This window comes from Danio rerio, chromosome 6 (assembly GCF_052040795.2).
Source record: "Danio rerio strain M-AB ecotype USA chromosome 6, GRCz13ab, whole genome shotgun sequence".
Taxonomy (NCBI): domain Eukaryota; kingdom Metazoa; phylum Chordata; class Actinopteri; order Cypriniformes; family Danionidae; genus Danio; species Danio rerio.
Genome location: NC_141026.1, coordinates 42,176,044 through 42,197,493, shown reverse-complemented (window position 1 = coordinate 42,197,493; position 21,450 = coordinate 42,176,044). Strand labels below are relative to the sequence as shown.

Here is a 21,450-nt window from a genome sequence, read left to right as displayed (position 1 = left end):
CTAGTATGCTTGGGTCATTACTATTAGCTGATAAAGTCTTTTTTTTTTTTTTTTTGTGGAGTACGAATTACAAATGTGTCCATTATTTGGTCAGCCAGGGGATCAAATGAACTAAGGCAACATGATCGTTCTCCTAATTGTCCATGGCTCAATTTTTTTTTAAATATGACGCTACCTCCTACAGAACTTGCTGAGCCCCCCTTGTGGGCCAAGGCCCCCTTGTTGGGAACCGCTGCCATAGAAGATGGCATCCAATGTCTGTTGAATGCAGTTTCAGCCCATTCTCATACATAGACCCCTCTCATGCTGTCATCTGTTACTGTGTTTAAAAGGCTGTGATGTTACAGGCTGCTTTGTGAATGGATGACATTTACAGTTAGTCAGAATTATTAGCCCCCCTGAATTATTAGCCCCGTTTATTTTTATTTTCCCCAATTTCTGTTTAACGGAGAGATGTTTTCAACACATTTCTAAACATAATAGTTTTAATAACTCATTTCTAATAACTGATTTATTTTATCTTTGCCATGATGACAGTAAATAATATTTTACTTCATATTTTCAGGACACTTCTATTATACAGCTTAAAGCACAGGTGTCAAACTCAGTTCAAAAAGGGCCGCAGCTCTGCACAGTTTAGTTCCAACCCTGATTAAACACACCAAATCAAACTAATTGAGTCCTTCAGGCTTGTTTGAAACCTACAGGTAAGTGTGTTGGAGCAGGGTTGGAACTAAACTGTGCAGGGCTTCGGCCCTCCAGGAATTGAGTTTGACACCCCTGGGGGGGACATTTAAAGGCTTAACTAGGTTGATTAGGTTAACTAGGCAGGTCAGGGTAATTAGGCAAGTTATTGTATAATGATAGTCTGTAGACAATCAGAAAAATATATTGTTTAAAGGGGCTAATAATTTCACCTTAAAATAAGTTTAAAAAAATTAAAAACTGCTTTCATTCTAGCCAAAATAAAACAAATAAGACTTCCTCTGGAAGAAAAAATATTATCAGACATTTTGTGAAAATGTCCTTGCTCTGTTAAACATAATTTGGGAAATTTAAAAAAAAAAACAGGGGCAAAAAAAATTTAAAGGCGGGCTAATAATTTTGACTTCAACTGTATATGTTTCAGTGTGAGAAGAGCAAATTTGCTTGCATGACCATTGCCAGGTTTTGAAAAGAGATCTGGGCAGTTTTATTATTTATGCATTATTAAAATTATAATAGTAATATTAGTTAATGCCGTGTGAGTTCACATGAATTAACAATGAAACTTTATTTACATTAATTAATGTTAACAAAAACGAATAAATACTGTAATAAATGTTTTACGCCCTACCAGTTTTGTTTTTACAGTGGAATACTGGCAACAGTCTGTAGCAAAGCAGTAGCACTGCTTACAGTTGATTACTGTACTGTAGTTCTATACTCACAGCACAACATCTACTGCATACACATGAATGGTACATCATAAATAGTTGTTGTTTTACTCAAATTAATCAGTATTCTTAACTGTTATTAAAAATAGAAAGCAAATCAATTCTTTAGACAAATGTTTTTTATTGTTTTGGCAGCAAACAAATACAACAGAAAATTTCTAAACAAAATTACATAAAATAGCATATATGAATACATTTTCTATTAAACAAAGAGGTTAAATTAATGAACAAATGCAGTGTATGTAGGACTTGTGTGTTGAAGTAGGGTGGGAACGCCAGGAGGTTGACACCAATGGTTTTGGGGGTAAATCAAGTTACATAATAACTAATACTATTACTTTCCTAAGTAACAAAAAACACATTACTTAAAAATAAATAAGTAATAATATTTTAACTACTTTTTAGTTGAATTAATTCGCTTTCTAAAAAATAAATTGCTGAATGAAAATGAACATTAAATCCTGCACTCACTGAGAGAATTTTCTCCCAACAGAAACAGAAACCAAGATTGCGGAGCCTTACATTTCTGCGCTGGAAGTATTCTTATTCTTCTGAACACATTGAGGACAAGTAAAAGGGAATTGTTTGTATCAATGGTCATTTTACTTCACTAATTAGACAAAAAAGTACAAAAGCATTAAACGCATTGCTTTAAACTGTCATTATTCTGCATATACGCCATGTAGAGCTTCATGCAGTTCAGCCTTATTATCTTTAAATGTGAGCAAAATCACCTGTTTGGTCATCACTTTAGACATTACGCTAGAGAATCATTTAAATACAAGCTCTAAAATGACGCGTGTGAAGTAGTAACGGTTTCTGCTGTTCTGACGTCAGCTGCAGAGAGAGGGGTCTGGATGCAGTACTGGTGCAGTGCAATCTGAGCTGCATCCAATGCTTTTTGATGGGCTTACCTAACTCCACCCCTAACCCTACCCATCACAGCGACGTCACTCACTCCATTGACTGCATTGTGTCTGACATTGCATTGCTGAGTGATGCAATCTCAGCTTGCATCATAAAGGCTGCATCCAGATACTAATGGCAGCAGACGTGAATGAATGGCGGAAGAAAGTAGTTCCTTATACAAAAGGGTTTTTGAAACTCTCAGTGTTAAATTTTCTTTTTTATATAAACAATTATGCCGTCGAACTGTTGTATAAAGGCAATATCACAAGATTAGCAGTGCGATATGGCTGTTTATCATCATTGGTGGGAAAATAAGTGACATTTGTGTTTAGAATAAGACAGACAACCTGTGTGTGTGCGTGTTAATGCCTAAACCCTTAAAGCATCAGAGGAGACGGAACAATGATTGCTGAACAGTAATTGACCATTTATGATCACAGTTACTACCTGTAGTTTTACAGTAAAATACTGTTTCTGTTTATTACAGCAAACACTGGCTATTTTTGAGTTATTTACTTCATATTCTAAAGCAAGGGTTACAGTGTACAATTTAAATAACTGCCACAGAGAAGACATCTAACAATCTAAGCCCACCTCCACCCCCTTCCTCTTGGAAGGACATCTATTTTCATTCATTCATTCATTCATTCATCCATCCATTCGGGAAATACCTAACCTCTAACCATCAGTTTCCAGTCATTGCTAAGGTGCGTGATTCATATTTGTCTCCATATGCTGCACTCCAGTCTGTAAAAGACAAAGGGCCCTATCATACACCCGGCGCAATGTGGCGCAAGATGTTTCATTCGTTAGTTTTGAAACGAATATTTGCGCTTAACAAACGTAATTAATTATTTAGAGGCTAATTGATGTCTGTGCGTAAAGGTTTCCCTATCCAAGAGCCAAAGTGAAAGTAGATCCATTATCTCTCATTCTCACGCAGTAGATGCTCTGTTTTACTGTTTTCTGTTAAAAAAAAACTGTTAACTGTTAGCTAGTGAAATGCTCAGTTTTCCCACTTAGACTTACTTTACGTCCTGTAAATAGCGAATGCGCTTATGGCGCGATGCAGCTGGCTCTTAAAGGGAATGGGAGATAAGACTCTGATTACTTTATTCTCAAAACACACCTATAACTCATTGAGAAAATACACTCAACCCTTTTAGACCATGCGCCACGGCGCAAAGCAGATTTTCCCATCCCTAAATTAGCAAAAATGCATTCTGACACGCCCTGAAAGCGTTTTGTGCTCTGCGCATGGACCGTCAAAATAGAGCCTAAAGACACAACCAACAGAACTCTACATGCTTGCTGAACTCCAGCAATGCACAAGATGTTCTCCAATGTTCTTCAGATAAATCTCCACTGATGCTCTTGTGTTTCCTTCTTTTGCCTGTTGTGTGTTCAATACTTGAAAAAGAAACACCTGCCACAGACAAGGCATCTAGATAACTATCTAAGCCCACCACCAGCCCATTCCTCTTGGAAGGACATCTATTTGTCATTCATTCATCTATTTAGGAAACATCTAACCAGACCATCAGTTTGCTTTGTTGCAGTCATTGCTGTGGTGTGATTCCCATTTCTCCAAATGCCCCATTTTAATCTGCAAACGAGAAAAACAAGACTAATAAAGCTCTACTGGCTGATCGTCAGCAATAAACCAAATGTTCTCCAGTGTTCTTCAGATGTATATTTACCACTCCGCTTTTTAGTCTCCCTCTTCTGCTCCACTCCAATCTGCAAAAGTCAAGGACAGCACCAACAGAGCCCAACCTACTGGCTGAGCTCCTGCAATGCCTAGTTTATTCACTCCACTCTGTAAAAGACAAAGACAACATCAACAGAGCTTTACCTGATTGTTTATTATTATCTATCCATCCATCCATCCATCCAAAGGAAATACCCGGCTGTACCTCATTTATAATGATGCACTTGTCATTACTGAGGTCTGTTTCCCTGTTCCTCCACATGCTCCTTGCCAATCTGTCAAAGAGAAAGATGTCAAGTCTTTAATTATTCTTAATACATTTCTTTGGAAACTAACTCCATTGGTCAGTCGGTTTAAGCTGTTCTACCTGCTTCCTGAGCTCCAGGTCTTCCAGTATATCTCCACCACTGTTCCCCTTGTCTCAGGGTCTCAGTCTCAGTGTCTCAGTCTAGTCTCAGGGGTGTTGCTAGACATAAAGATCTACTGGGGAACTCCAATATAAAGACAACTATAGTGATATAAGATTATCTAAACAAATATTTTGTGTGAATTTTAATAACATGAGAGTTCTAGATAACACAAATCAAACATGTACAGAATAATCTTCTGTCTGAGACCTGACTCTGATGGCAGAGAAATAATGTTATCAAGCCTTACTTCCCTGACTCATCATCTCTCCTTTATGCTTCATATAGAAAATCATCTTACAGGAGCCATGTTTAGTCAAAACATGATCATCATTTTACTTAAACATTCGTTCTGCCGACTTGCAAAACTTACTGAGTGCCGACCTCACTGCATTAAAGGCCGTTACGTCGGTTACACAATGTATGAATAGCGCATATTATTTTCAGCGTGCGTGTTAAACAACCGGGATTTATTCCAGGAGCAGAATCGGTGGTGCGTGAGGCGCTCAAGAATAATTTTCTGCACAGATGCCTCAGTTTGTTTTCAATTAAACTACATTGCTTTATTTACTACATTGCCCCATTTACTGGAGCATGTGCCCCCTTAATGGGGTCTAGCGACACCCCTGGTGAGTCTCCTGCTCCTGATGCTCTTGTGAGTTTCTCTTTTCCACCTGTTGTGTGTTTCTTGACTACAATTTAAACAACAGCCAAAAAGAAGACATCTATCTAACAATCTATGCCCACCTCCACCCCCTTCCTCTTGGAAGGACATCTATTTACCATCTGACCAGCCATCCAGCAATCAATCCATTCATTATTCTATCCATCCATTAATACAAAAAAGACCTAACCAGACCATCAGTTTGTAGTCTTTGCTGAGGTGGGATTCCCATTTCTCCACATGCCCCAGTCTAATCTGCAAAAGACAAAAACAAGACTAACAGAACTCTACTGGCTGATCTCCAGCAATAAACAAAGTGTTCTCCAGTGTTCTTCAGAATAATATTCACCATTGCGCTTCTGTCTGTTGTGGTTCCATTACCTACAATGTAAATAACTGCCACAGACAAGACATCTATCTAACAATCTTTGCCCACCACCACCCCCTTCCTCTTGGAAGGACATCCATCCATGCACACATCCATGTGTTTTTCTGTTCCTCCACATGCTCCATGCCAATCTGCCAAAGAGAAAGATGTGAAGTCATTAATTAATCTTAATACATTTTTTGCATACAAATGGCATTGTTCAGTCTGTTCAAGCAGTTCTACCTGCTTTCTGAGCTCCAGGTATTTCAGTATCTCTCTACTGTTCTCCTTGTGAGTCTCCTTCTTCTGCTCCACTCCAACCTGCAAAAGACAAAGACAGCCCCAACAAAACCCTATGTGCTGTTTTCCACCGATGCTCTTGTGAGTCTCCCTCTTCTGCCTGCTCTCTCTTCATTACCCGAAAGAGAAAAACCCAACAAAACCAAGGCCTAATTACTACCTATACCAACCACCACTCCTGTATCTTTAAAGGACGTCCATCAATTCACTCGTCCATCTGTTTTTTTTAAAGAAATTCCTGACCATTCATTTCCAGCTGCTGAGGTGTGTGATTCCCTTTTTCTCCATGTGGTCCATAAAAATCTGCAAAATACAATAGAAAAAATGTCAAGTCTTTAATTAATCTTAATACATTTCTTTGGAAACTAACTTTATTGTTCAGTCTGTTCAAGCAGTTCTACCTGCTTACTGAGCACCAGGTCTTCAAGTATATCTCCACTGTTCCCCTTGTGAGTCTCCTTTCCCTGCTCCACTCCAACCTGCAAAAGACAAAAGCTGCGTCCCAAATGGCACACTATACACTATGAACTTATACACTATGTACTTATGCACTTACACACTCAACAGTATAATGTATGAATGTAGTGTCGTCCCAAATAGAAAACTAACGATTATTTACTAACTAGAAATTCAAACAGTTTTCCAGATAATGTTTAACAGTTGCCAAATCAGTGAAACAAACGACCAAAATATCAAAATACCTGCTATCAGTATAACCACAATTACCTTTGGGAAGCAGCATAATTACTCTCATAAAAGATTTTTGCTTTCATAATCCAAAATAAAGTAATCCAACTGAAGCACCTAATATCTCCACACCTTCCGCTACATGATCAAAACTGTGGCTGTTGTGTGTGTGAAGTGTCCAACAGTCCACACTTAAATAAGTGCATCATCCGGGAATTTAAAGTGCACTCAATCTTGTAGAGTTTTCAGTGTGAAAGCAATACTTACACTATTTATATTATATAATGCCATCAAATAGTGTATAAGTATGCGATTTGGGACGCACCTCATGTCTCTCCTAATGTGATATCTCCTGGTTCCTCGTCTGGTCTTCATCATGTTTTCCATCTGTGGTATCTGTCTCCAGTCTCCAAGCCTGCACAATCAAATATCCAGTTTATGTTCATGAACTTATCATCTGCATCAATATACTCACCTGCTTATACTCACTTGCCATCCTATAAATAAACATTGTTTCTATTGCTCCCCTGAAACCCGTCCCTTCTGTGACACTCACTCTGTAAAAATTATTAAACTGAATAATTTTAAAATGTTTGATCAAGTTGATTTAATTCAACTTTAAAATGTACGTCTGTACCTCATTTATTACAATGTACTTGTCATTACTGAGGTCTGTTTCCCTGTTCCTCCACATGCTCCATGCCAATCTGCCAAAGAGAAAGATGTCAAGTCTTTAATTATTCTTAATACATTTCTTTGGAAACTAACTCCATTGTTCTGTCTGTTTAAGCAGTTCTACCTGTTAGCTGAGCTCCAGGTCTTCAAGTATATCTTCACTGCTCCACTTGTGAGTCTCCTTCTTTTGCTCCACTCCAACCTGCAAAAAAAACAAAGACAGCCCCAACAAAACCCCACCTGCTGTTCGCCAACATTTAGATAAATGTCCACCAATGCTCTTGTGAGACTCCTTCTTCTGCCTCTCCATTAGCTGAAAAAGAAAAAAACAGACACAGACTAGACCTATCTAACTATCTATTCCAGTGGTTCTCAAACTGTGGTATGTGAGCTTTCTTTTAGTGATACGTGGAGAAATCACTGAATAATAATTAAAAATATATGAACACTCTTACCCTTTGACACATGCAATAACACATATGTGATCAGCATTGGCTGTTCCCTGTACTGTATGATCACACCGTTGTGATTAGTACGTTTAGTGCATCACATCATCAGATGCTAAGAATCTAAAAAACTGTGGAGCTCTCGAGCAGATAAGACCTACCGAGAAGTGCTTTTGCAGACCAGACCTGCTGGCATTTCAGTTACTGCAAACTCAGGAATTTCCTTATGCTGCATCCTTGTTAATATGTTAACATGTTTGTTCATAGTTATATAAAATAATGCATGTTTTCGATATCTAACCTAAAGTCATTTGTTTTGTAAATAGCCAAGCGATGTGGCTTTTGATTTAGTTTCTTTTTCAGATTTAAATGAATCTGGATGTGATTCAAATGGTGCGGCCGCAGAACATAGACTTGAGTAAATTTGCCATGTTTGAAGCTTGGAGAAACACAAAAATTAAAGTTAGCTTCTGTGTCCACAGAAAAAAAAACCTGCGAACCTTACCCATGTCGGCCTGAAGTAGTGGTCTGGTTGACGCAAACTCCTCTCAGTCTACCAACCTGAGAACATAACAAATAATAGCACTCTGCTATTATATATGGGCTACTTAATACATTACCTAGAAATATATATATATATATATATATATATATATATATATATATATATATATATATATATATATATATATATATATATATATATATATATATATATATTCAAAATCCTAAAACTGACAAGTCGACAATACTCTAAAAAGACGTGGAAAAGCTAATTTAATAATCTGAAACGATAGGACAGAGAAAAATACTAAAATCTAAAGTGACCTTCAGCAAAAATACGTCGAAACAACCAAACATAATAAGCTAAAATTTGACTTTTATAAGGATCTTCACATACCGCCTAATGTCCGCACTGGTCAGACACTCTGCAGCTGCAGCTCACACTGGCTGCTCAACGTCATCGACCGCTTTTCTAACACATTCTTTTTAGAACGCCACTGACTTTGATAACCACGGCAACGCCACCGCGCCGCCATATTCAATTACCTTAGAGGTGCAGTGACATAATGCCAACATGATAATAAAATCACTTTCCTATCATAACAAAGTTGAAAACACGTAAATAATAATTACAAAAAATATACATATTTAAATGAAAATGATTTGTATATTTATATATAATGATCTTGTATAAGTTATACAAGTTAAATGACCACAAAGATCTTCAAGTGGAAAATTATCAAAGTAGCAATTAGTAGCCAGCCTGCGCTTGTCCCATGTGTTTAAAGAGATTAATCCTCCTGACCTGCTGACTGGAGACTCTCACCCTTTTACCCCTTCTCTCTCCCTCCCTTCATCACCCATTTTTTGTCATAAAAATAAGAAATGTAGTGAGTTTTAAAGAGTGATAAAAATAAGTTGTGTTTATTTTAGAAATATCATGCACTTTCTTCAATAACATGCATTATGCACAATGATATTTTGTATGATTCCCTATTCACCCACAAGATGGCCCTCCTGTCCTGCTGTCATACTGAACCGTTATGGAGGATCTCCCTCTCAGATAAGATAAGCAGCAGGATATCCCTTGTATCTGCAGCATCTGCAAAACACACTCCCTAAAAATACACTAGCTGACACTTCACTACAGGCTTTAATTTAAGCTTGAAACTAGTTTTGTGGACAAATAGGTTACTAGCTTTAAACTGTTGAACGTTTTGATTTCTAAAAGTTCCAATTTCATTTTGTTGTTGCAGTATGTTTTGAGGATATCTGCTGTTTACTCTCATGAACATGCCTTTTCAGCCAGTTCTTGTGTTTTTTATTATATTTTTTATTGTTTACTGTACTTTGTTGTTTGTACTTTCTTGTAGGCGCTTTGGGTTTTAGAAAAGCGTGTTATAAATAAAATATATTATTATTATTATTATTATTATTATTATTATTATTATTATTATTAGTTCTTATAAGCTTTTCATCCCAGGCCCATAGCCAGCCTATTTTTCTTAAAAAGTGGAATTTTTTGCAGTTATTCACTTCATTTTCTGTTCATTTATGTGGTTCAAATACCACATTTTTGTAACATGTTAAGCGCTTATCTTTGCAGTGTTAGCTTGTCGGATGGTGATCATAACCACACTTTTTAAAAGCAACAAAAATATTTCCTACAAGTTTGTCAAAGTGCTTACCATACTATTTTACCACAAAGGGTTACAAAAAGTAAATTTTTATTAATAATGTAATGATAATTACATTCAGAAATTAGAATTTTACATTAAAAATGTAGAATAAAGTATGTAAAATACTTATTTTTAAAATCCAAATTTATTATCCATTATTAACAAAAATTAAAACTATTAAAAATTACTAAAAACATAAATAACATACTGACCAGCTCATTTCAATAGTCAGAATTTGTAAATTTGAATAATTAAACATTAATTAGTCCTAAAGCCTTCTTCTATCAGTTATTTTCACAATTTATGATGGTATACTATGAAAAAAGGGACAAATTAGTTTATTTAGGAGATAAATTCTGGACTTTGTCATTGGGTGGTGGGGGGTGGGGGTCTTTCGAATTACCCGAACCCCCCTGGCTATGGGCCTGCATGTTACAGGCAATCATTATGACTAAACATATACAGATAGGAAGCTAAAATACTATAATATCAGTTGTAAATATTGTACAACCTTATTAAAATAAACCTGCATAGATATAAAGACGTCTCAAATTAAAATGAGCAATTCACTTGTATAATTTGAATTTATACGTCAGTGCTCAATGGTAAAAGCATATTGGTCTGAGAGAAACCTAATTCAATTCTCCGTATGTTGCAGAATTGACAATAATACTGACTTTGACTTATTATTATTGATATTACTGTTATTATTATTATTCTATGGAAGTTATTCAGTCATTACAGCATTTCTCATTCCTGGACCAGTGCTCTCTATATGTGCTTACAGTGCAGACTCCTTCAGTAATGGGTTTAGCGGTGAAAAAGAACAGAACGTTCAAGTCATTCACCTCGCTGTGCCCCTCAGCGCACGCCTCCTCGTGCACGCTCTCCGCCTTTCTATTGGTCGCTTCCTCGCAGTCGAGGGGCTTTGATTGGACAATAACACATCAACATTCACTACCCATGTGCGCTTCATGTGAACAGGAGATCTGTTTTTCTCAAACTTCTACGAAAAACTAGGAACTTCTTGTTTGCCCCTTCCTTATTTCTTTTTTATCAGACCACATCATTGAGTTGTTTTACGGTACACTAACACACAACAAATGCATTGCAGCATTATGTGCAATGTAAGTTGTGCAATTTGTGCGCCCATTCACCCAGTTTCAATATGATGAGAAATACTTGCTGAGAGCCCTTACATGTTTATATGAAATGAAACGTGAATTACTCTGTATTGTACACATGATTATCATTAGTAAAAGCCATTAACCACCTGAAATAGTCATGTTTTGGTCTAAAAAAAAAAACGTTGAGTAGCATATTCAGGTTAAAATAGTCCGCTGTTTGGTCATAAACTAGTAGCCGGTGGCATAAATGATTATTCTAGTTACCTTTTTTCATTAAGTGTGATATTACTTATAAAACTCGGCTACATTGAGTAATTTCATTGCAAACATAAATCTGCTCAGACGATTTCTTAATTCACTATGTTACCACAGTGTCTGTATTTATGCAACTGCTATTTAATCGATGCTTCATCCTGAAACCACCGAGTTGTTTTGGTAGGGAGGTGTTTTGGCGTTTTTTAGTGCGCGTTTGTTGCTGGCGTTACGGTACAGTCGGTCATTGATATCGCTCAGCCGATATGACATACATCCCGAGCATCCGGGATACGAAACGAGAGACGCCACTCGCGGCTTGGAGTAGGGGTCCTCAGCACGGAGGATGGCAAGGCGGATAGACTCCATGGCGGTTGGCAACAACTGGAATGTGAGTGGACAGGAGAATGCAGACGGAAGTGACGAATCAGGAAATGAAGTAGGAGATATGGAAGTAGTTTGCGGGAACTATGAAAAATGGGACATGGTTAAAAACAACAAACGGAAAAAGAAACGAAGAAATAAATCTGATGAAAGTGATTCGGATAGATGCTCAGCCCTAGAGGAAACGGTGACAGTGGAATACAAGGTATTTGCTAAACCTGTGCAAGAAGGGGACACATTTGGAGGTATGAATCCGATACAACTAACCAAAACACTGCATAAGGAAATAGGTATAATAAAGAGTGCAAAAATCTTGAGAAACGGATCGATACTGATTTTCTGTAAAGATGAAAAACAGCAAGCTAAAGCAATTAAGGTGAATAAAATCAATGGAAAAAAAGTAGAATGTTCCAAGACAAACGGGAAAAGATATGTTAAAGGCGTTGTGACAGGAATTCCTGTCAATGTTTCGGCAGATGAAGTGAAAGCAAGCATAACAAATGCAAATGTGGTCGAAGCTAAACGCTTAAGAACAAACAGAAATGGAAGTGCTTGTGATAGTCTTTCTGTTATGGTCACATTTGATGAGGAGACACTCCCGAAAAAGATATTAATCGGGTATATGTGCTATGATGTAAGACTGTACATTCCCCCGCCCCTTCGGTGTTATAAATGTCAGAGATTTGGACATATAGCAGCTTTTTGCAAGGGAAAGCAAAGGTGTGGTAAATGTAGTGGGGAACACGAATATGGAAAATGTGAAGAGGGTGCAAAGTTGAAATGTTGCAACTGTGGAGGGGATCATAGCTCAGCGTATCGAGGGTGTGAGGTTAGCAAAAGGCAGGCAGAAGTACAAAGAGTAAAAGCTGTTCAAGGAATCAGCTATGCGGAAGCATTAAAAAAGGTTCCAGAAATTATGACTGTGTCTAAACAAAATGAAAACAGGAACAAAAATACAGAGACATGTCAAAAATGTGAACAACTGAAAGCGGAAACTCTGATAGTGAGCAAAAATGATTTTGTAATATTCATGGCAGAGATAATAAATTGTTCCGCTCAAACGAAAAGTAGGAATGAAAGAATCAAAATAATAATCAAATCAGCAGAAAAATACCTGGATGTGAAGGATCTGCTCTGGGAAACGGTTAGGGACATCTTAAATGAAGATACACAATCATCCCAGCCTGGGGGAGGAACGTCTTAAATGTTAAACGTTCTACAATGGAATGCAAGAAGCTTAATTGCGAATGGCCAAGAATTTAAAAAATATATTGATAATATTATAGAGAAACCTAATATAATATGCATACAAGAAACATGGTTAAAACCTCAATTAGATTTTAATATTAAGGGATATAATATAGTTAGAAATGATAGGAATCATAGCAGAGGAGGAGGAATTGCAACATTTATAAAAAGCGGAATGAAGTTTAGGATAGAACAAATAAATACAAAGTATGAATCAATTTTAATCAAGGTATGGACGGATAGGGGATGTATAGACATTATTAATTATTATAATCCCTGTGATAAATTAAATCAAAACATATTAGAAGAAGTAATGGGTGTACGACAAGACAGTGTTTTATGGTGTGGGGATTTTAATTCACATAATTCATTATGGGGGAGTAATAGTAATGATGCAAATGGGATTCTTCTTGAAGAATTTATAGATGAAAAATATTTAGTTTGTCTAAATAATGGTGAAGGCACACGGTATAATTGTTTTAAAAATACAGAAAGCGTACTAGACTTAACATTTATTAGTAGTTCATTAGCAGCGGTTAGCACATGGAAAGTACTCAAGCACAATACAATAGGTAGTGACCATTACCCAGTAGTAACTAAAATTGGATTAAAGATAATGTATGAAAAAGAAGATAGAATTCCAAGATGGAAATTGGAGAAAGTAAATTGGAAAGAATTTCAAGAATTATGTGATAAGAGAGTTATGACAATACAAATAATAAACCAGAGAGATGTAAACATTTTAGATAATAAAATTGTTAATGAAATAATTCAAGCAGCCGAAGAAATAATACCTAAAAGTAAAGGAGTTGGTTGTACTAAAAATGTACCTTGGTGGAATAATGATTGTAAAGCAGCTATTAAAGCGAGAAATAAAGCATTTAGACATCTTAAAAAACACCATTCACTGGAAGCTATGATCATGTATAAAAAGGCTCAGACAATATTAAGAAAAACTATTAAAACACAAAAGCGTATATTCTGGAGAGAATATTGCAATAGTCTTGGACGAGAGGTACAATTATCAGAGGTGTGGGGTATGATTAGAAGAATGGCAGGTGTTAGACGAAATTATGAATTACCAGTGTTACAGTATGGCGATATAGTAGCGATCAGCAACCTAGAAAAGGCGGAACTATTAGTCCAACATTTTAGAAATGTACATAGTTCAGATAATCTCTCTGAAGAGGCTAGGAAATGCAGAAATACTACATTAACTAAACATCCTGATCTTTTAAAGAAAGTAAAAACAACCGAAAATCCTTTAGATTTACAGTTTAATATGTTTGAATTAAAACGAGCAATCATTAGCGCAAGACAAACTGCCCCAGGTAAGGATGAAATATGCTATAAAATGTTGTCACACATGTCAGAGGCATCACTAGAAATAGTACTAAATTTATTTAATCAAATTTGGGATATGGGTCAATTACCTATAGCATGGAAACAATCTATAGTAGTACCTATACTTAAACCAGGGAAAAATCCATCAGATCCTTCTAGCTATAGACCCATTTCACTGACATCCCACTTATGCAAAATAATGGAAAGAATGATTACAGAAAGAATTACATATTTTTTAGAAAGCAAAAACCTTTTTTCTCCATATCAGAGTGGGTTCCGCAGAGGCAGAAATACTATGGACTCAGTATTATGTTTGGAATCAGACATCAGGAAAGCACAGACTAACAAAGAAGTTGTGATAGCTATCTTTTTTGATATAGAAAAGGCATACGATATGCTTTGGAAAGAGGGATTGCTGATTAAATTAAAATCTTTAGGAGTCACTGGCAAAACATATAATTGGGTCATGGATTTCTTATTTGGAAGAAAAATACAAGTTAGGGTAGGAAAAGAATATTCACATGAATACACAGTGGAAAATGGAACTCCTCAAGGTAGTGTTTGCAGCCCATTATTGTTCAATATAATGATAAACGACATTTTCTCTCAGATTGAACAAAGTATAGGAAAATCATTGTATGCAGATGATGGGGCACTATGGATTAGAGGTCGGAATGTGTCATTTGTACAAAAGAAAATACAGAATGCAATATTTGAGGTAGAAAAATGGGCAAATAAATGGGGATTCAAACTATCTGTTGCAAAAACTCAGGTCATCTGTTTCTCAAGACGACATAAAACCATATCACTCGCTTTAAAACTATATGGACAACCACTAGAACAAGTAAAAACTGTAAGGTTTCTTGGGGTTTGGTTCGATGAAAAGCTGACATGGAAGGATCATCTGAATAAAATCACAGAAAAAAGTAAAAAGGTTATTAATGTACTTCGTTGCCTGTCAGGGCAAGAGTGGGGAGCGAGTAGAACATCACTACAAAATATATACTGGGCCCTCATGAGATCTGTTTTTGATTATGGATGTATAGCTTACATGTCGGCAGCAGAGTCAAACCTCAAAAAATTAGATGTATTACAAGCACAGGCCCTTAGAATCTGTAGTGGATCATTTAGAACCTCACCAGTTTCATCTATGCAGGTTGAAATGGGAGAAATGCCCTTAAGCATTAGGAGAATGAAATTAATGATGGCATATTGGGTTAACATTCAGGGACAAATTGAATCACATCCAACAAAAAGAACATTACTAGAATGTTGGGAGCATGAGGAAACTAATTTCATAAGTTTCGGATGGATAGCTGAGGCAAAAGCCAGAATAATTGGATTAGATCAACTGCAATACTGTAAGGCAGTCCCAATCCCATATATTCCGCCATGGTTTTTTCCATTACCTAAAGTAGATTTCAATATACAACAGGAGTTAAAAGATAACAATAATATTCTTCCAACAAAATATATAGTGCAGAATTATTTGGAAAAAAAATTATAAAGAATCAATATTTTTATTCACAGATGGATCTAAAGACCCACAAACAGGCCATACAGGCGCAGCAGTGTATATCCCAGTTAATCAATACCATATTAAGAAAAGAATAACTAATAATATATCAGTATATACAACAGAGTTAATTGCAATACTAATTGCCCTGCAGTGGATTGAGGAGAATGACATAAATAATGTAGTAATTGCATCAGATAGCTTTTCATCACTGGAAAGTATAAGATCTGGAAGGTCTTCATACAGAATGGATATTCTTAATAATATACTCAGTAAGACATATTATATTAAAATGAAGGGCAAATCAGTATATTTCATTTGGGTTCCTGCTCACGTAGGTGTGGAAGGTAATGAGAAGGCAGACTTTCTGGCCAAACAAGCTCTTAGAATTAGTAAAGTAAATCTAGAAGTCCCATTGAGCAAAGCAGAAGCTAAAATCATGATAAGAACATATGCACAATCAATATGGCAAGTACACTGGGATAACATTGATACAGGTAGACATTTATATAATATACAGAAACAAGTTGGAACTGGGAGGAAGGAGAACAGAAATCGTAGGGAAGGAAGTATTATAACTCGGATGAGAATAGGTCACACTGGACTCAATCATACATTACATAAAATAGGGAAACACCCAACTGGGCAATGTAAACATTGTAATCAACAAGAAACAATAGAACATATTTTATTTCACTGTAGTAATTATAATAAAGAACGAAACGATCTTATTCAGTCAGTTAAAAAGAGCAATCTTCAGCATTTTACATTGGCAGGTTTATTAGGAAACAAATCTAGTGAGGTATATAATGATATAATAAAATTTATTAAAGAAACCCAGTTAGAGGAAAGAATATAGAGATAATATCAGAAGAATTGTTAGTCCACCCCATCCCCCATTTTTATTACATTTTATTAGTATTATAATATTTTTTTTTTTTTTTTTTTTTTCTTCCCTCTCTCCCCCTCCCCTCACAATTTCCTCCCCCTTTCTCTCCCTTCATGTAATTTATACACTTCAGAAAGTATTCAACTAGTTCCATACTCCATTCCAGTCGGTGGCGGTAATGCACCTATAAGTCTGGTTGCCAACCGCCAGTAAAACCCAAAGAAGAAGAAGAAGAAGAAGACATACATCCCACCGTGACCAGCTCAGTCCGCTCAGAAACAGCACAGGAGGTGAAGATTGAGGAACCGGGTCATGATAATACAGCCAGGATGAGCTCCTCAGAAGACATCATAATGGCGATTCCCAGAGAGCTCACACAAAACCCGCTGCGGAAGATATGGATGCCCTGCAAGAACGGGCTACCGGAAAAACACATTTCTCAAAAGAGAGGTATTTCACGTTTTACTCGCCTTCACATTTCACAACTGTGAGCAGAGACAATACGGCAAGCTGTATCAGTACATGATGTACGTTTGAGATTTTAGGATATTAACCAAAATCCCGCGTAATTTACGGTACACGCTTGTTGACTCATGCAACTGCTCAATATTAATATCTAATTTACGTACAAATTTAGCAAGGTTGGTGAGTTATATATTTAATGTTTAGAGGGAATTTAAAGTTACTGGTCGAGCAGTGAATGTCTTCGGTTCGGTAATTGTGCATATTTTGTGTGTATATAGTTTCTCACCGTATGATTACCTAGTTAACTCAGATGTGATGTAACATCTTTTATTTCCGCTTTATAGAACTGCATTTAGTTGAAGCTCAGTACTGTAAGTGAACTCGGTGAACCCTGGGTAAGAATGCATATAAGATGAGAATGATGCAACCAGGATGCGCCGAAGCTTGCTCAGACAAACCGGTTAAATAAAGTACAGTAAGCTACCTTAAAGCTCTAATATAAGCTCTAAATAGTGTTAACAACAGCTGAATATGGAAAATGGCAAGAGTAAACACCGAGTGCCTGCAAGTTAAACGTGCCCAGTGTGTGACAACAAAAAGGTAGTGCTGTATCACCATCAGCTCGCTAGCCTCACCTTTTATTTGGGTGTTTACACCATTATATCATCGTCAGTTCAGCATCACGAGTCTATCAGCTGAATATGTTGCACTGTGAGATACATGCACCACTCCAGTGTGTTTTCAGCACCGGTACATAGCTCCGTTCATTGTGTTTCGTCGCTCGCGTTCTATTGGCTGAGCCCTGACAGGAGACGCTTTCTGATTGGTCGACGGCGTATCAACATTCGCGGCCCATGTGTGCAGCGTGTGATTCTGATCAGCTTATTGTCCCCCTGACGATAAACATCACGACCGAGAAGTTGACCCAGTGTTCACGTTTTGATAAACACAATACATCTTTCTCTTAGAGTATGGCTGTTTTCCTGACTATATGTTTTTTTCTATCATCACACTAAAACTACACAGATGGTACACGCTGTATTATATTATTTCTAAACCAAATGTGTTTCAAATTAACGTTAGCAAGTGTGTGAACTGACTGTTTTTGAAGGTGTTTTTGAAAATATTCCAGTGTTGACAATTCTGTTTGGTTTTCTGCTTTCTTATATAGGATATACTTAATTTAAAATTTATTTTTTAACTTTTATTTGAATTAGTGTACAATTAGTGTTTTTGTGTAAAAATGTAAAACATGTCTGCTTAATTAAACCCTGGTGCATGTTTACAGAATATCAAAGCAACATTAATCAAGGGCAAAACAAACCAAACAGTTGAAACAAAGGAGAGCCACCATTTTCTCTTCACAGTCACATTACAGTTCTACACAGGTGTCTCCTTAAAGGGGTTGTTCTCCAGAAAATGTAAAAAGATACCCTTCTTCACGGGTGGTTGAGATTTCTTCTGCTGAACGCAAAATATATTTGAAGAAAGCTGTTTGGAAAAAAATGTGAAAGTCAATGAGTGCAGCCTATTGTTCAACAAAACCCTGTGTTAAACAAAAGAAGAAACTCAGATATGTTTTGAACAAGTAAAAGGTGAATAAATGATAATAGAGGTTTCATTTTTGGAGTAACTATCTCATTAAACAGATCCTCCTTTATGTGGGAAATTTAATTACACATTTCATAAGCTCTTCATGGGTTATAAATGATAAGAGTGGCATTGCATGTATACTCAACTAGTTTACCTTTGCACACAGCATTATTTCAGTGATTTTTAGTAATTGTTTTTTATCTTTATGTGGTGTTATTTTTTTATATTGTGTTTTCCTGTTTTGGTGTGTGGATCAATTGTGACCTTTGTTGTTTATCAATCCGTAACCCGCACCCCCCTCTTATTATTATTATTATTAATAATATTTTGTTTTGGTCTGTTTGTTGTTATTGTAAGTATTGTACTTTGTATATATACGTTGAGAAGCAGTAGGGGTTATTTTGTTTTCATATATAGTCAGGGCGGTAGGAGTAGTTTTTATATACATATATTTTTTAATCATTTTGTTTGGTGTATTTAGTTTCATTTGCTGTTTAGGTAGGGGATATATTTTTATTTATTATTTTTGTGTGGGTCTTGCATTTGGCTTCACGTTTTGAGTGTTTTAAAAAAGAAAAAGACAAATAAACGCATCTGACTCCAAGGGTTTATAAAAGGGATTTTATTTGTCCAGTATTCTTTCATGTTACGCCCTTGACCCTAGACGGAGATCGTAACAATATATCACTGGCTATATCATTATAGGTGTTTACCTTTTAGTGTTAATAAAATATATAATTGTCTGATAAATTAAAGATTATTTCCATCAAAGGAGTTTATGCTTGAAGGAAGACAACATGATGGCAATGTGAGTTTTTCATTATTAAAAAAAGAGGACTTCAAAATTTTAGTTTGTAATGATTTTGTGAAAAGAAAGATCTAGGTGTCCCACAATTTCCTTGTTTTCTTTTTGCCTTTTTTGTAATCAAAATAATTGGCCTATATTCTGTAAATTGGCTTCTGAAGATAAACAGTTATTTGTATCAGCCTAAATTTTCATATAAGTGCATGTGAAGTAGTTTTATTAGGTCCAAAATGACAGTGCGAGTGCTATGTGGGTAAGAACTACATGTATCATTTTATTTCTTTATTCTAATCTGGACCAAGGGAACCAATTTCCTAATGTGAACACACCCTTACATCTCTTACAGCCTGTTGCGTATAAATGGGCAAATGGTAACTGTGTAACAGTTGAGTTTTCCCTCAGATCACTGCGGGTCCAAAGCTGCTGTCATATAGGGTTTCGAGAGGAAGTTTATAGCCTTTTAAAGAGCAGGTTTGCTGAGCGAGATGTTTCTCAAACGCTCTTTATGCTTGTGAGGATAATATGCTTAATTACATGCTGATTTCCCATGGTTATGTTGGCCAAATTTGGTCTGAACTCCATGAACCTGATGGTAAAGCCATACTTGCTGCATACACAAGCTGTACTGATGTCTCAGTAGGACTCCAGTTTGATTAGTCAGCAGAGAATTGATGCATTGAGAACACTGTACACAAGATCGCTCATTATCAGAGGAACCTGATCCATGAAGAGTCAGCAGACACTACATTCTGTTTGGTGAAGTGCAGAAAATAGAAATATCTCATGAATGTCTGTGTCAGAGAGATTGAAGCAAGCACTGGCATTGTGTATATACACTAGTATTTGCCAGAAGCAAACAGATTAAAATATATTGTTATTCCGCAGATATTGTTTGAGCTGTGTGAATATTTAGCATATGTTTGCGAGGCTAATAAATAAATGACAACTGAGGAAATCAAGCCTACATACAATAAACAGAACACATAAATTAACATCAAATCATGAACCAATTAGGGAGTCTGCTGAGACGCTGAATGCCTGAACAACAAAGACTTTTCTTCAGTTTTATTATTTTTTGTACGGCCTGAAAATGAAACAAAGAGAGTATTCACACCGTGTTTTCTGCTGATATTTACAGGCCCATTTATATCCTCTGTCTCTTTGTTTCTTGGCAGTTTGCATGACCAACTGTCCCACTCTCATTGTGACGGTCGGCTTGCCAGCAAGAGGAAAAACCTACATTTCGAAAAAACTCACACGCTACCTCAACTGGATTGGTGTACCAACACACGGTATGGTAATAATGCATAACGCAGATACACTCGTGAACTTCTGAACATCCTATCCACAGCTAATACATCTGTGTTTTTACAGAATTCAATGTCGGACAGTATCGGAGAGAATGTGTGAAGATCTACAAGAGCTTTGAATTCTTTCGCCCTGATAATGAGGAAGGGCTCAAGATAAGAAAGTAAGATTCAGCATGTTTTTTTTTTGTTTGTGAGTGCTTGTTTTCATGTATTTGTGTGGTTGTTCTTCTTTTTGTGTTTGTGTGGGATTTTTATGCCTTTTTCTTGTTTTTTTTTCCCCCTCAGGCAGTGTGCTTCAGCAGCACTTAATGACGTCAGAGAGTACCTCAGTGTTGAAGGAGGCCAAGTTGCTGTGAGTAGCTTTGCATTTACATTAATCTTGTCATATTCTACTCTTCAAGCATTTTGGGGATAGATAGATAGATAGATAGATAGATAGATAGATAGATAGATAGATAGATAGATAGATAGATAGATAGATAGATAGATAGATAGATAGATAGATAGATAGATAGATAATTTTAATAGAACTTTTGTTCATTATTGACATATCAAAGTTTGCTAAATCTCTGTCTGAAAGGCACTTTTGATCAACTATATATAAACTTGTTTGGTATTTTCATTTATTTATTTATTATTGTCTTTAAAGTAGAAATGTGTATATTCCATACAATGTAATGTATAAAGCTGACAGGTCAGTTCTTGTCACATGACTTGCGGTGCGCTCGTGCC

General features: G+C 36.3%; 1 protein-coding gene and 1 long non-coding RNA gene across 14 annotated transcripts in view; one reads left to right on the top strand and one right to left on the bottom strand.

Annotated features, from left to right (window-relative positions):
* The window catches only part of pfkfb4b (6-phosphofructo-2-kinase/fructose-2,6-biphosphatase 4b), a 514,755-nt gene that overhangs the window by 483,931 nt on the left and 9,374 nt on the right, over positions 1 to 21,450 (top strand). The window contains 4 exon segments of one of the 3 annotated variants that reach the window (NM_198816.3): positions 16,811 to 16,995; positions 20,584 to 20,700; positions 20,783 to 20,879; positions 21,004 to 21,070. The exons of 1 other annotated variant lie outside the window; for it this stretch is intronic. In NM_198816.3, the coding sequence (NP_942111.3) occupies positions 16,899 to 16,995; positions 20,584 to 20,700; positions 20,783 to 20,879; positions 21,004 to 21,070 (378 nt within the window). In that variant the 5' untranslated portion in view covers positions 16,811 to 16,898. 3 annotated transcript variants of the gene reach the window in all.
* On the bottom strand, positions 1,544 to 8,551 carry LOC147836437 (uncharacterized). Of its 11 annotated transcripts, none has more exons than XR_015493973.1 (16): positions 8,504 to 8,551; positions 8,108 to 8,163; positions 7,612 to 7,977; positions 7,281 to 7,469; positions 7,119 to 7,188; positions 6,971 to 7,038; positions 6,807 to 6,896; positions 6,196 to 6,273; positions 5,965 to 6,097; positions 5,738 to 5,815; positions 5,477 to 5,646; positions 5,115 to 5,382; positions 4,424 to 5,050; positions 4,262 to 4,331; positions 4,046 to 4,164; positions 1,544 to 3,951 (listed from the first exon to the last, which is right to left on the bottom strand). It is a non-coding gene; the product is annotated as an uncharacterized LOC147836437 (long non-coding RNA). The 11 variants fall into 11 exon arrangements; XR_015493974.1 differs by having other exon boundaries at positions 5,513 to 5,646; XR_015493976.1 differs by lacking the exon at positions 7,612 to 7,977 and having other exon boundaries at positions 4,424 to 4,564; positions 5,323 to 5,382.